At 44.5% G+C, this 14,920-nt stretch overlaps 1 protein-coding gene across 5 annotated transcripts in view; it reads right to left on the reverse strand.

Annotated features, from left to right (window-relative positions):
- KANSL1L (KAT8 regulatory NSL complex subunit 1 like) overlaps positions 1-12,418 on the reverse strand; it is a 49,455-nt gene extending 37,037 nt beyond the window's left edge. For 3 of the 5 annotated variants that reach the window (XR_010794381.1, XM_066625889.1, XM_066625598.1), the window contains exons 1-2: positions 12,280-12,418; positions 2,197-3,314 (exon numbers count right to left, since the gene is read on the reverse strand). Coding sequence is in view for 4 of the 5 variants with exons in the window: in XM_066625889.1 (XP_066481986.1) it covers positions 2,197-3,287 (1,091 nt within the window). In the remaining variant the exon portion in view is untranslated. Of the gene's footprint in view, positions 1-2,196; positions 3,315-11,917; positions 11,973-12,279 lie in introns of those variants that run through there. The other 2 variants (XM_066625675.1, XM_066625759.1) reach the window with 2 other exon arrangements.
- Between the last annotated feature and the right edge of the window lie 2,502 nt (positions 12,419-14,920).

The following is a 14,920-nucleotide window of genomic DNA, read 5'->3' on the forward strand; positions in this document are numbered from 1 at the left end:
CTGAAAATCTATGCATAAGCCATTTTATGCTACAATTCTATACACACTTACTTGGCAGTAAGTCTCACTGAACTCAATGGGACTTAATTCTAACATACAAAGGATTGCAGTGTAAGTTTTCTACCTTACTATCACTTGATTTATTTTTATATTTGATCAGGTATTCTAAATGAGTTGCTAATTTTCATCATTCTATTGTGATTTGCTTTAGAAATTTATTTTATAAGTAAAAGAGGACTATAAAAGTTGAAAACAATAATAGTTGACTAGGGTTCTAATGATTCTCTATACAGTAGGGAGAAATTTAAAATGTAGGATGGGTGAGCAGAACCAAGCCCTCCTCCAAGCTTTCCCACTTGAAACTTTTCCTTTTAGCACTTGTTCTGCTGGGAGTCACCTTGAGATTCAACAGTAGGTCCAATTCTGCACACAGGTCTGGCACTATCATGTCCAGTATGATCTAAAGCAGTGGCTGTCAGACTGGGGTGTCACGACGCCCCAGCCTGAGAGCCCTGGGTAGTTCTCCCTTAAGGGGAGGGGTGGGGGGAAGGCAGAGACATGATGCTCAGCATCGCGCCTCTGATCTGAGCACAGGGTGCGCTGCCACTCACCCCTGCCTGCAGGAGCCTCCCGGGGGTTGGGGGAGCCCAGCACCAGCCTCAGCAGGGCTCCCCAGCAGCTCAAAGCCCTCCAAAAGACCACCGTGACCACTTCCAGTTTTGTGATCGTGAAACAGGAAGTGGTTGTGATCATCTTCTGGAGGGCTCTGCGCTGTGTGGAGAGCCCTGCTGAGGCTGGCGCCGGGCTCCCCCAACCCCCAGGAGGCTGCTGCAGGCAGGGGTGAGTGGCAGCACGCACCTGCACCCAGATCAGAGGTGTGATGTTGAACATTGCGTCTCTGCCTTCCCCCCACCCCCACTGCCTGCTGCAAGAAATTTCTGAGAAATTTCTCTAGAATTTAGCAGAAAGCAATAAATTAAGTACTTAAAGAGCATGCAAAGAAAGACATCCAACTCGTCATCTACCTAAAATTAATGTTTTAAATCAGGAGTGTCCAAAGTTTTTGGTAGGAGGGCCACATCATCTCTCTGACACTGTTTTGGGGGCTGGGGGAAAAAGAATTAATTTACATTTAAAATTTGAATAAATTTACAAGAGTTTACATAAATGAATATATTAAAGATGAACTTATATAAATGAATGAAGGTCTTGCAATAGCTCAAGGCCTATAAAAGGCCTTGCACAAAGCAAGGCTGGCCTTTCCTTTGCTGCTGCTACCGCATCACAGACGTGAAACAGCAAGCAGTGGACGGAGCCCTCATCCCACAGCTCACATGAGAGGTCAAACAGTTGCTCTCAAGCTGAGAGCAGTTGCATTGGGCCAGTGTGGGCTCCAGCAAGTCTCTGGAGGGCGAGAGGCTCATTGGAGACTGGGGGCTCCCTGAGGGCATCATTGGGAGACCTTGAGGGCCGCAAGTGGCCACAGGGCTGGGGTTTGGGCACCCCTGTTTTAAATTATGCAGACTTATAATGTATGAGCTATCACTTAAGTTTAAAATATCATCTGAAACACTACTAAATTTCACTTTTGTGGATGCTCTAAGACAGTGTTTCTCAACGTTTGTCCCCTGCCACACCACTTCGCGTCATTCACCTATTGGAGTACCACAGGAAGTAACTAGTGATGATGTCATTGGAAGACCAGATGCAACTTGACAAATACCAGTAAGAGGCTCAGAGTGAATAGGAGGACTTTTTTGAGTGTTGCTTACCCACTGAGCTGAACCTCCTACTGCTGTTTGTCAGTTTGCGTTGCTGGTCTTGCTACCAGGTGGCAGGAGTCTGGGGATCCCTTGAGTACCACTAGATACCACCTCGAGTACCACTGGTTCAGAAACACTGCTCTAAGAAACATGAATGGCATTTCAGAATTTAACTCCCTGTACTACAAACATGCAAATAAAATACAAGATTTCTGCTAAGCTATAAACAAATGAGCACTATCACTTGCATCAGTATCTCTAACTTAGTAAAAGTAACTTACATAATAAAAGGTCTGCAGATCCTTGCCTAGAATTCCATTATTTATCAGTTTCAATCTTGCAGATGTACATCCCACAGATTTACATGGAACTTGAGAGCATACAACACTGCGCAGGATTGGAGTGTGAAAGTTAAAAATGCTTTAACACTTACACTGCCACAACTTTTCCAGAAATCTGCTCATCATCATCTTCACTTGAGCTGCTACATGTAGCCTCAGAATCCAAACCCTCTTCCACATGAGACAGTAGTCCTGCTGTTGAGTGAGCAAACATCTCGATATCACCAGGTGCAGCACTAAAATCATGCTGCACATCTTTAATCTCACTGGTCTCTAGGTTGTTGCTTTCTGATTTAATGTCGGTGCAATTATAACAACTGCTGCCCGACGCTCTGCTTGAATCATGAAAGGCTTTCATTCTCTGCAGCTGATGTCTCACAAAGCATTTCATCTGCTGGTCACAGTGTTTGACAACATGCTTTGCCAAGAGTATCTGCAAACGTTTCTGAGTTCTTTTGGCTCGATTGAGTAAAACTTGTTGCTTGTTTGCACACTGAAGTAAGCGAAAATTTAATTCCTGCTCTTCACTACTAGGATTGCAGTTAATCTTTCCTTCCAGAGCATCATGGCACACCTGATGGAATAAGTCTCCTTTTTTTGTCTCAGTGTTCACAAATAAGGCCTTGCCAAAAAAGCCATTTTTCCGGTACCATTTACAGTTAGGAAGCTGTCTTTCTTCTGCATTACTGGATTCACTTAAACACGAGTTCAACAGTTTCCCCATTTCCAGTATGCTCTGAGCTGTTGTCTCAGAAAAAGTTTCTCCTCTGATCTGTTCCCCAGATTCTGAATTAATAATTTGACTTAAGTGTGTATTAGTGCTGTTACATAAAGGATTTCTCATCTTGGAGCAATAATGCTCTTCTGAGTTCTTCAGCATACAGTTTTTATTGTTTACACTGAAAGTAGAATTGGGACTCATTAACAAGGGATAACGTTTTGATGACTGAGAACCAAAGTACTTCAAATTAAAGCAATCACTGTTGTGATTGGACTGCGAGGTGGGAAACCCCAGCATTGAGCAAGTAATTCTTGTAACAGAACCATCTTTGATCTTCTCTTTGGCTGATCTTGTACTTCCCACACCTAATGTTTCACTGGGCTCCATAATTCTTGAAGACAAGGAAGGGGATAAGTAGATACCATGACTTTTCATTGCTTTTTCTCGGAGAGCAGGTGTCATAGCTGTTGCCACCAAGATATTCCAAACCTATAAGAAAAAACAAATACCAAATAAGACTGTGATATTTTAATTAATTGATATTCCTATGACACTGTAAGTGGAAAATATTTAGATAGATAATATTTATATTTGCTCTAAGACAATATAATATAATAAATATAATATAATAAATAGCACCAGAATAATGTACAGGCATCTTGAAACTTCATGTTTAAAACCATTGTTAGTAAATGCAGCTCTTCTATCATAAAGGAGAAGGCATACATATTGGAGTGATTGATGTTGATTAGAGAGCGTGTTAGAGAGTGTGATTTTGATAAAATAATCACTGGGAGGACGACATACTGGGGAACACAATGGCTACAAGTTAAGACAAAAATACTTCAAAAATCAATTGTGTGTGTATTTTATATGTATTCATCAACAGACACTATTTCCAATTCTCCTAAGGAAGAACTGGAGAATCTATCCCCACTGGAGAATTTCTCTAGTTTGCAAGAAAGGTATCCTGACCTTTGGAACTGAAACATTATTAATTCCAATGAGTTTTTAAGAAAACACACCAAGAATGTTCTCACCAGCTACTCACTGAGGAAAAATGAACAAACTATTAGACTGCAGAAGAGGTGTGACTGCAGAAGAGGCGTTCAAAGTAGACAGTAGGGGGAAAGCTGGTGAAAAAGGTCAACTTGGAACTTAGTTTCCTTTCCACACTTCAGCCTGCATTTTGTCAGGAGAGTGCTCCAATGGATCAATTTCCTCCTGATAAACTATTGAACATTCTACTGGAAAGCCACAGATGTCTATGGGAATTGACACACAGCTTCCCATTGCCAAAAAGGAAAAAAGATTTAATGGTCAGCATTCTAAGCAAATCTTCCTTTGGTTGGTACATCATTCTAGACAGGAACATGATACTATTATGTTACATGATCACTTTATGTTGCAAACCTTGGCATGCTTACTTGGAGTAAGCCCCACTAAATGTAGTGGAACAACAGGTTGCTTACTTGTAACTATAGTTCAAGCAGTCATCTGTGCAGGCACATATGCATGGAGCTGACCTCAGAAGACTCCAGAGCCTCAAGGTCGGGAAAAAACACCCAATCCCTTAGGCCCAAATCCTAACCCTTTCCAGCACTGGCATAGCTGTGCCAGTGGGATGGATGTGTGCTACATCCTGCAGGTGAGAGGGGCACTCATGGAGGTCTCCTCAAAGTAAGGGAATGTTTGTTCCCTTACCTCGGAGCCACATTGCCCAGAGTCAGTGCTGGAAAGTGGGTTAGGATTGTGCCCTTAGTTTCTTTGAGGACTAACTCTAAGTTAAACTGCAGCATTTGAAGACAGATCCAACAACTGGAGCCAGACCTCAGAGAGAACTGTCCAGTGTATACGATTATTCAAACTAGTATAGTTGTAAATAACCTGACCTCCCCCTTTGTGGTTTCTGTGCAGTCATAGGTAGTGGAAACTAGTTACCCTTCCCCCTTTCCTGGAGGTGGTGTGGATCATCAGATATTTTACAAAACATCACAACCAGATGAGACATCAGCACTCAACCTCATGTCTAGGGCACAGTGCTCAATAAAAGGTTGCTGGAGTTGACCATGCTGCTGAACAGCAGAAGCAGAGTACCTCTCAGGCTGTTTGGTAGAGTGTGCTCTGACCGAGGCTGGTAGCTCTTTCTTAGCCAACTGATAAACCAGGGAGATAGTCTTATCAATTTCATGCATGTCTACTCAAGTTGCGTTGTTGCGTTGAACAAGTGGGATCTACTCACAGATATATACAGGATTGCAGCCTTAAGTCATCCATGGAGCCAGATACTGGGAAGAACCTTTTTTGTCCTTGAGGGGCCACTGGTAACAGATCAACAGTCTGTTGACTGTTGAGCCTGATAAAAGTTCTAGGAACACAGAAATAAGGGGTGGTGGTGGTGGTGGTGGTGGTGGTTTTAAACATGCAATGCATGTGGAACTCTCTCTTCCCCTCTGAAGCCAGGTTTTGACAGGCAATGCCAAGTCTTGCTTAATGCAGAAAGCTGAGATGATCTTAGTAAGAAGGTATATCCTGTCTCAACAATTTTAATCCACACTACACTGTTCAAATGAAATCTGATGAATAAAAGGTTAGAGCACAGCACACACAGTTCACTACTCCTTGGAGCCAAAATAATCGCTATCAGAAATACATCTTGAACAAGAAGAGACACAGATCTACTGCACCCATAGATTCAAATAGCTTACCCACAAGTTGGCAACTCCATGGTGGGACTGGAAGTTTTAATGGTGAGTACAATAAAAAGCAAACCCTTGAAAAATCTTCTAATCAGTGGGTTTTTCTCACACACACATACACACCCCAAAGTCATAGACTTCAGATAAATACTGTACTGTAGAAGGCCCTGGATGGAAGCATTTCCTGGCTGACAGCTATTAGATCCCACACAAACACAGACGCATTTCCATTTGCTGAACAGTTTTGCAAATAATGTGTGCCAAGATGTTCGTCAGTTTGATACTAATTAGGTCAGATCTTCCAAGATTTGGTGTTTTGAGGCTGTGGTACAGTATTTGGCCTTGGTTCTAAGACAAAGGTTCAGGAAAGAGGAGAGGTGAAGTAACTCAACCCTAAATATCTTGACCAGAAGTACAAACTAGATCTGTCTCAGCCACCATGGTGTAATCAGGATGCAGCCGATGTTGAGGTTGCGTATCTTGTTGAGGACACTGAAAATCACTGGGAACAGAGGCAAGGTACAGAAGAAGGCCCTTTCCCAATGGGCTAGAAATACATCCACTAAGTAGCAAGGATCAAGGCCAGCTTCACTGCAGAACCTGTGGCACTTGCTATTATGGCTAGAACCAAGCAGGGTGACCGTAGTTATCCATTTTAGAATGGAAGACATTGAATTTGAGGCTGCATCCACAGGCAACTATCTTGTCTTGCTCTGCTGAGGGCCATCTGCCAAATTGTTCAAAACCTCTGCTAGATGAACCACAGTTGGGGTGATGTGAGGCCCAGATCATGAACACCAAGGAGGAAGGAAGATCCAATGCTGTGCACATCTGTTTGTAGTAAGACTGCTGGTCAGAATCTGTACAACATGACTCTTCTAGGAAATAATCTTAGGGCTTAGAACATGGGAAACTGCTTCAAAAGCTTCATGTGGACCGTCCTCCAATGCATTGCCCAAGTTCTGCTGATTTTGAGGGAGTCATACTGAGCTCATCTTCCCCAAAAGACAATTTTGTTGGCATCCTTCAGTCTTGGAAGACTATGATGTCACGCTCTGAATGGTGGTTCTGGAACAGAGTGCCCTCTCCAGTGCCCGAAGCCTGGAGTATGGTATGGAGGATGCGTGAAGCCTTCAGTGCGCGAAGCCTGAAGTAGGTATGGAGGATAGGCTGTTACCCATGCAGCAAATCCCCCCTCTCCACGTCACTGAAATGGTCCAATGGAAAGGCAGAGGCCAATACGGTTGGTTCCAGCGGCGTTGCAGGAGTTGCCAGAAAATGACTGTATTCAGCCATGAACTGCCTCAGGGACTCCGGCTCCGGATTTTGCCTCGAGGTTGACTCCTGAAGCCTTTGGTTATTGTTCTGGATGTGTATATTGGAATGTACTTTTAACAAGCTACTATGTATATTCTTTTAACAATGATAGTCAAGTCTTTTAACAATGATAGCCTGGGTAAGTGTGGGTAGGATTGCTAAAAATTTTCCTGCTTGATGATGTCACTTCCGGTCATGACATCACTTCTTGTGAGTCCTGAAAGATTCTCATTCTAAAAAGTGGGTCCCAGTGCTAAATGTGTGAGAACCACTGCTCTAGTCTATGTCAAGGCTTGAGTTGGTGCTGAAGGGGGAACCATGTAAGACTGAATTGTAGTAGCTGTTTCCAGAGGTGGCACCAACATGTAACTGATGGCAATTCTCTTGGCCTATGATCTGTTAGGAAAGCATGACTGGATCCATAGTAACTGTGATTACCCTGTTCCCAAATTGAGCACGGCTGACAGTGAGTGTCTGTGATGGTGATATGGGGAGTGCAGTTACTCTGTGCATCTTGAAACTAAATCTTAGTCTGGGCTATGGTACAAACATCAGTAGGAAGAACTGCAGGCCAGTTTGTAAACTGGGTTTCTACTTCAAGACCATTTTCTTGGTTCAGCATCAACAATATGAGCCTGTGGCCTGTAAGGGAGGATAGGCGTTGCAACGTTTCTATGATTGCCTCCTCAGAGATAGTGTGAACTATGACAATATCCACTGCAGGAGATGAACCTGAAATGCTGCCTTCAGGATTGATCTTGGTGGGGATAGTTTCATGTCTCCAAAGCCCAGAACCTTTGTTGATATTGATTCATAAGCCACAGAAGTGGAAAGGATCAGTGTTTGGGCTACAGGAAAGAAGGTTTTCCTATAGACATGACCTCTAATTGGTATTTCATCATCTTCTTAGGGAGATTCCCAGTACTGGCTGTCTGCTCAGAGCTATGGTGTTTGCCATGGTCCTTGTGAGCATCACTTCAGTGCTGATAGCTCTCTACAGAAGATCTATATGCCATCTGACCAATTTGCTTCAAAGAATGTGGTGGAAGGATTGCAAGAAGCACTGGCATCACTGCAATGGATATGAGGACTGACTCCCAGAGCATGGGCTTGAAGGGCGCACAGGGTTTCCATTACTCAAGAGCATGCATGCAAAGCTGGACAAAGCTCTGGAACCTTCCAAGGTTCATTCTGTGCATGTCCACATCCCCATTACATTTGACTGCACAAAGACCATGAAGAACTTGCTTTCAATAAAGCAAGCATGTGCACTGGTAAATCCTAAATGCTAGTCAAAGCCATATTAGATTTTCTGCATCTGCATGACCAGGTGCCTGTAATTTTTTTCTCTGCCAAACATACTGTTCCATAAGGCCTAAAGATTTAGAATATCACAGACTTAGAACTAGCTTGCCAAATACATCCAAAGATGGTTATTTTGTCTTCAAACTACACAAATAAAATTGCTTCTGAATATTTTTGCTTTTGGTAAGAAAAAAATAATTCCCTACAAAGTAAGCTGTTTAGCTTCCTGACACATCTGTGAAATATTTAGTTCAATCCTGACTTCAAATGGTAAAACTTACTCTACCATTACTGGAAACAAAACACTGTATTTTTCACACAAAAATAAACGCTGCTGTTTATGGAAAGTTTGAAGTCCTAACAAGAGAAGAGTCTTTCTTGGCTATGTTAATACCTTTAAGACTGCAACTTAAGTCTGTTTACAAGGAAATAAGTGCCACTGAAACAAATTTGAACTTAGTGCCAAACCGTATGTTTGGAACCACCATGTGATCATTGAATATGTCCTCTTCACCCATAAAACTACAACTTTTTATATCAGAAGAAGCACACAGAGGAAGAGAGTGTAAGCCATTCCATTCCTTATTGCCCTTCACTGCTTTTAATCAGCCCTTCCCCCCCCCCCCCCGGCTGAGCTCTCATACCAGAGCCAGCCAGATAGAAAACTGCTTAAAATACCCCACACATCTGCTTCATAGCCAAATGGCACAAATGCACATTTAACAAACGTAAAGGTGCCTCAAAGGTCTAGTTTGGCTGTTAAATAAACATGGACTGAGATGAAAATATTTTTGCCATAGCTGAGCACAGAATGCTTCACAATTACAATGAAAAAGCTACTAAGTCAGCAAAACCCTATGCTAAGTATACATTTTCATAGAGCAAAACAAAGACTACAATAAAGTTTTTACATTAACAATACTGATTGCCCTGAATTCAGCACCGTGTTTTTGGCTGCTGCTGAATTACAGAGATCTGTTTTGTATGCAGGTTAATATTTTTTTCCTGCCACAGCAAGGCAAATATTTGTCAAGTGTTCAGATGCCTTTTTTTCACAGGTTGTTTTCAGAAGCATGCACACGGAAGATGTTCCCATCCAATTTTCTGCAATTCACCCTTCAGCTCCCCATGATCCATTCTATCCTCTACCAGTGTTTCTCAAACTGTGAGTCAGGACCCACTAGGTGGATTGGGCCAAATCAATTTCTGGTAGGTCCCCATTTATTTCAATATTTTATTTTTAATGTATTAGACTTGATGCTAGCATGGTACGTGACTGCATTTGGGAAAATGTTACAGATCTGTACTTTTAACTGGCTACTATGTATATGCTTTTAACAATGATAGTAAAGATAACTTACTCCTGGGTAAATGTGGGTAGGATCACAGCCTAGGATTGTTAATTTTCCTGCTTGATTATGTCACTTCCGGTTATGACATCACTTCTGGTGGGTCATGATAGATTCTCATTCTAAAAAGTAGGTCCCTGTGCTAAAAGTTTAAGAAGCACTGCTCTATCCTCTCTAAGGATGGCTCTGAGAGATACAGAAGGTTGCTGTGGAGCTTACCCACAGGGGTAAAAGGGATAAATCCTACTATTCTTAGTTTTATCCAAAATATCTGCAGTTTTCATATTATATTTTTCCTTCTTTTCTTCCTTAAAAGCCTCTCACTTTCAAAACCTGCCTAACTGGATGGGTGTGAAAGACACCATGTATAGGAGGACTATACCCATCCCTGGAAGGTTGAACTCTAAAGGTGTCGCTGGGAGACTGTTGTTGTATCCCATGACATTTGGTGGAGAATAGATTCTACACACTCTCCCCCATGCTTATTGACATGTATATTAAAACTACTAAGCGAAGACATCAAGAGATTCAGGCTTCGAATTAGCCCCAGCTCTACTCTGCATCTCCACTGGGTCCTACAGAAGCCAAAAAATCCTGGTTATACAGGACAGAAAAAACTATAGGGTTTTATAGGGAATAGGTGATGCCAGAGATCAGTCATATAGCAATAATCAAGGGCACACCCACACCACTAACCCCACTGACAATTAGCCCATCTCACAGTAGGTATCTCCTGACCCCCACAGACAATCAACCTTAACTGTGATTTCCACAATTGTTGTGTTCAATTTTTGTGGGCTTGCATGTGCCAGATGCAAGGGAGTGGTAACAAGATACAAGTATTTTGTTGTCCTATGTGCTCCTAGAGGCAGCTGGTGGACCATTGTGAAATACAGTAAGCTGGACTAAATGGGCCCTTGACCTGATCCAGCAGGACACTTCTTATGTTCATAGAAGAACATCTGCTCACTGTGCTTAAGGCTGGGAGAAGGGCAAGACTATATGCAGGTGTCTAAGCTTATTGACTGTGTCCCATGGAATATACATTTCTGCAGCATATGCATCTTTATTAGCTGCTTGTTGCTTCTCCTCCTGTCTGTATTCAAGGTTTGCTTGCCTGGAGGCTGTTTTTCAAAATGCTGATTGAAGTATGAGCTTGTGGTTTTCCCTCCCTTCCGTACTCACAATCCTTCTATTCTTGCCTTCTAGTAATGAAGCTTGCATAGTTGCATGGTGGGGAGGGGACTGGGCTATGCTTCCCACCTCCAATGTAAGTAGCAGACCCCAGGCCAAGTCCACCTCACACTTAGGAAGAATGAAAGCTAAATTGGGGTTTGGAAGGAAAGGGAGGTTTCCAACTACCTTGCCTACCTCCTCCTTCTGTATGCACTTTGTCCTACTTTTCTTCCCATGCTTCATTTGCCTAGTAAGTATCTTTCTATCCCCCTCTATTTGAGTATGTGCATCTTTCCTCTGTGCCCCCATAGCTCTTGCATTTGTCCCCTTTTTTCTGTGCTTTCAATGTGAGAAGTAGAAGGGAACTACTGGGGCATTTGGTGGGCCGCTATGAGATACAGGAAGCTGGACTAGATGGGCCTATGGCCTGATCCAGCAGGGCTCTTCTTATGTTCTTAACTACTGTATACGGTGGGGTGCACATAATTCTCTAACACAGAGGCTGCCGTTGATTTCGGTCTGGTCATCTATCAGCCTCTATTGTGACTCTACTTAGGCAGGGAAGAGGCTCAGCCCACTAACTGCCAGCTGTCCACACTGCATATTTTTTGGGCAACAGCTGGGTACCCAGGTCTGCTGCCACAGCAGCCACCACCATTAGGTCTAGTTCAACTCTTGCTGGAGAGCAAGTTTAGCTGGCAGAAGGGGCAGCACAACAGTGAAGCCTTTGGTGCCTTTTTAAAAGCAAAGCACCATTTAGGAGCCTGGATGTAAGCAGAGCCTGGACAAATAACAGAATCCAAAATATACTTCCAAGTGCTGGAGGGAGGGGAGATTTTGGCAAAGGTAAGAAAGAACAACGCATCTAAGAGCCCGATACTGTTCAGCTTCCCAGCCCTGGTGCAGCCATGCCAACAGGGCACTTGCTGCATCCCGCAGTGGAGCAGTAGGCAGGAAGGTCTCCTCAAGGTGAGGGAATGTTTCTCCCCTTACCTCGGGGCCGCGCTGCAGTTGCATTAGCGCTATGAGATTGGATAGGATCGGGCCCTAAAGCTCTAATGCTATCCACGCTTTCCTGGGAGTAAGCCTCACTGGACACAATGGAACTTGCTTGTGAGTAGACATGCATAGGAATGGGCTGCAATCCTATACACTTTTACCTGGGAATAAGCCCTACGGACTATAAAGGGGCTTACTTGCGAGTAGACACACGGGACCGTGCTTTAAAGCACCCCCAGTGGCTCACCTCACCGCTGAGCGGCGACTGCGGGACTTGCTGGCGTCCAGGTCAGAAAAGTTCCCCCGCCCAGACGCCTCTCAGGCCCCGCCCCCTGCCCGCATGTCACGCCCCGCCCCCTCCTAGCCAGGGGTGCGCGAGCCTCCCCCTTCTCACATTCCGACGCCGCGCCCCTCCCCCCTCCATGGCCTCTTCCCAAACCCCGCCCCCACCTCTCCAACTCAGCCGCCGTTAGGTCGCTGTTCAAATCTCCGACGCTCCCGGCGGGGGGGGGGCACGCAGCCGGGAAGGGGACAGTTTCCGCGCGCGGGGGCCACCACCAACCGACTCTCCTCAACTCCCTGAGGAGAGGCGCCCGCCAACCAACCCACCTCCGCTGAGGGACCGGCGCTGCGGCCGGCTGCCCCCTCCTCTTCGCCTCTCACAACTTCTGCCGCCGCCGCCGCCACTACTTACTGCTCCTTCTCCCCTCTCGCGCCGCCGCTCCCCCCAACAGTTGCCTCCGCTCCAAACAAGCGGCGGCGAGCGGTAGTTTAGGCAGGGGGCGGGGCCGCCGCTGGGAGTCGGCCGCCTCTGAGCCAATAGGAAGGCCGGCAGGCGTGGCTATGCAAATGATAGGATTCTGAAGAGAAGCAGACCCCCTCCCTTACAAGGAGGGGGCGGGAGGAGCCTTTTCTCCTAGTCTGGCTGCTCTGTTTATTTGGAGCCTCCTTCTTTCCTCCCCTCCCCCACCGCCTTCTGCAGTTATTCCAACCCCACTGAAGTTGCTCCCCATGTAAAGGCAGAGGCAGCCCCAAGAGACTGCATCGGAGTCCTTCTTGAAGGAGAATCTGACCTTCCCAAAATCACATTGCAAGGGCTGTCATTGGCAGAGGCATAGAGCAGTCCCATAAGTAAGCAAGACGCAAAAGTACAGCCTCTGGGCCTAGGCATGTCTATGCGGGAGTCCCATTATAATCAATGGTGCTTACTCCCAGGTAAGTGTGAATAGGATTTCAGCCTTAAAAGGCTGTGTTGTGGGGTATTAATTTAACCCAGGGGTCTCCAAGCATTTTTTGTGCCAAGACCCCAATAACTAAATAAATGCCTGAAGAATGAGACTTCTGACCTGGTCGATCCCAACCCTCTCCTGGGACCCCAATCCACCCACGCCTGCCTCTGTTTCACCCTCCCAGCATTGTTCATTGTAACCAAATATTCTTATTAGAGCAGAAAAAGTTACCATGAAGCCTAGCACTAGCAAAAGCTATTTTAGTACACTTGCTTAAATTCCCAAGCAGGACCGAGACACAATCTCCTGGCACCTGAAAAGGCACACCAGATGGCTCCCCCTTTACCTGGTGGTGCTCTAGTTCAGTGGTCTTCAGCTTATTCCATGCCTCTTAAGTTGCCGTGACCTCACTGCTGAGGCCTCATGACCCCTCTGGGGTCCTGACCCCAAGGTTGAAGGACACTAGTTTAACTTATATAAAGCTCTCTAGCTCAGTGTTTCTCAAACTGTGGGTCAGGACCAACTATGTAGGTCGCAAGCCAATTTCAGGTGGGTCCCCTTCATTTCAATATTTTATTTTTAATATATTAGGCTTGGTGCTCCCATGGTATGTGACTGCATCTGGAGAAATGTGACAGATCTGTACTTTTAACAGGCTACTATGTATATGCTTTTAACAATGATAGTAAATGGGACTTACTCCTGGGTAAGTGTGGGTAGGATTGTAGTCTAGGATTGTTAAAAATTTTCTTGCTTGATGATGTTGCTTCTAGTCATGACATCACTTCCGGTGGGTCCTGACAGATTCTCATTCTAAAAAGCGGGTCCCAGTGCTAAAAGTTTGAGAACCACTTCTCTAACTCATGGGAGGTGTCACAAGTCTTTCTCGAAAACAGCCACTTTTTCAGAGTGTCTATAGTAAACCAGCTGGGGTGGGGGAAAAAGCTACAAGCACCATTCCAGAGCCAATATAAATCACTATAAATTTATATGGCCTTTTTTTTTTTCAAAAAGAGTCAAACAGTCACAGAATTGCTTACATTAACTACAGCATCTGTCAAGGCAATACATTTAGAAAGCAGCATTGCCAATAAAATCAAAATTACTAGCCCACAGGCATTTTTAGTGCACTGCCTACACCTCCACATGCCTGGGTGGAGGCATCGGAGGCATCCATTTATGGCATCGGAGAAAGAAAGCAGACTGTTACAAAGCTTCCTTCCCCAGTTGCCTGGCTTTTCCTTACAACACACTGTTTGGCTATTTACAAACCTGTTTAGAAAGTGAATCAGTCAGTATAGAGATAGTGGACAAACATTATAGTATTTTCACAAATTGAGAAGTAGTAAAAGGAAAAAAAAATCCCTCCTCCTCCTCAGATTTATAAAAGGGCCTCAAATTCTAGAAGAAAACTAATTTAAACCATAAGATTATGTATGACTGCTCATTTTGCAAATTTTATCATTTAAGCTGAATGGCAAGGTGCAGTAAAATAATGAGGCAATATTTTACAGCTTTCCCCCACATAAGTGTAAATGATATTTTACATTAAGTAAAAAACAACCACCATCAAGGTGGGGAGGTGGGGACCAACAGAACAGCTGACAGATCAGAAGCATTAAGTCTGTAAAGGGCTAGACAAACTGATTTGGGATTTAGAATTCTCAGGCTGAGACTCTGAATTGGGTTAAACTCTCTAATGCAGCGTTTCTCAAACTGTAGGCCAGGACCTGATTTCTGTTTGGTACCACAGAGCCTCTACATTGAAAATACAGATGATGGAAAGTTCAGATAACTGCCTCAAACCCTGAAGCTATTCAAAAATCAAATCGCTGCTAACTGCCCTGCAAACAACTGAGCTCATGCAGTTTGCAAGAGCTGAGTATCTGCAGTGTGCAAACTTGTGCAAGGTGGAGCCTGATTATCAGCGGATTTTACAGTTGCGGATCTGGCTCAATGGGGGTTCACCAGACCCGCGTTGGGCCAGACCCGGCCCCAATGAACCCTCCAAGGGGACCACA

The sequence above is a fragment of the Tiliqua scincoides genome, chromosome 1 (genome assembly GCF_035046505.1).
Source record: "Tiliqua scincoides isolate rTilSci1 chromosome 1, rTilSci1.hap2, whole genome shotgun sequence".
NCBI classification, from domain to species: domain Eukaryota; kingdom Metazoa; phylum Chordata; class Lepidosauria; order Squamata; family Scincidae; genus Tiliqua; species Tiliqua scincoides.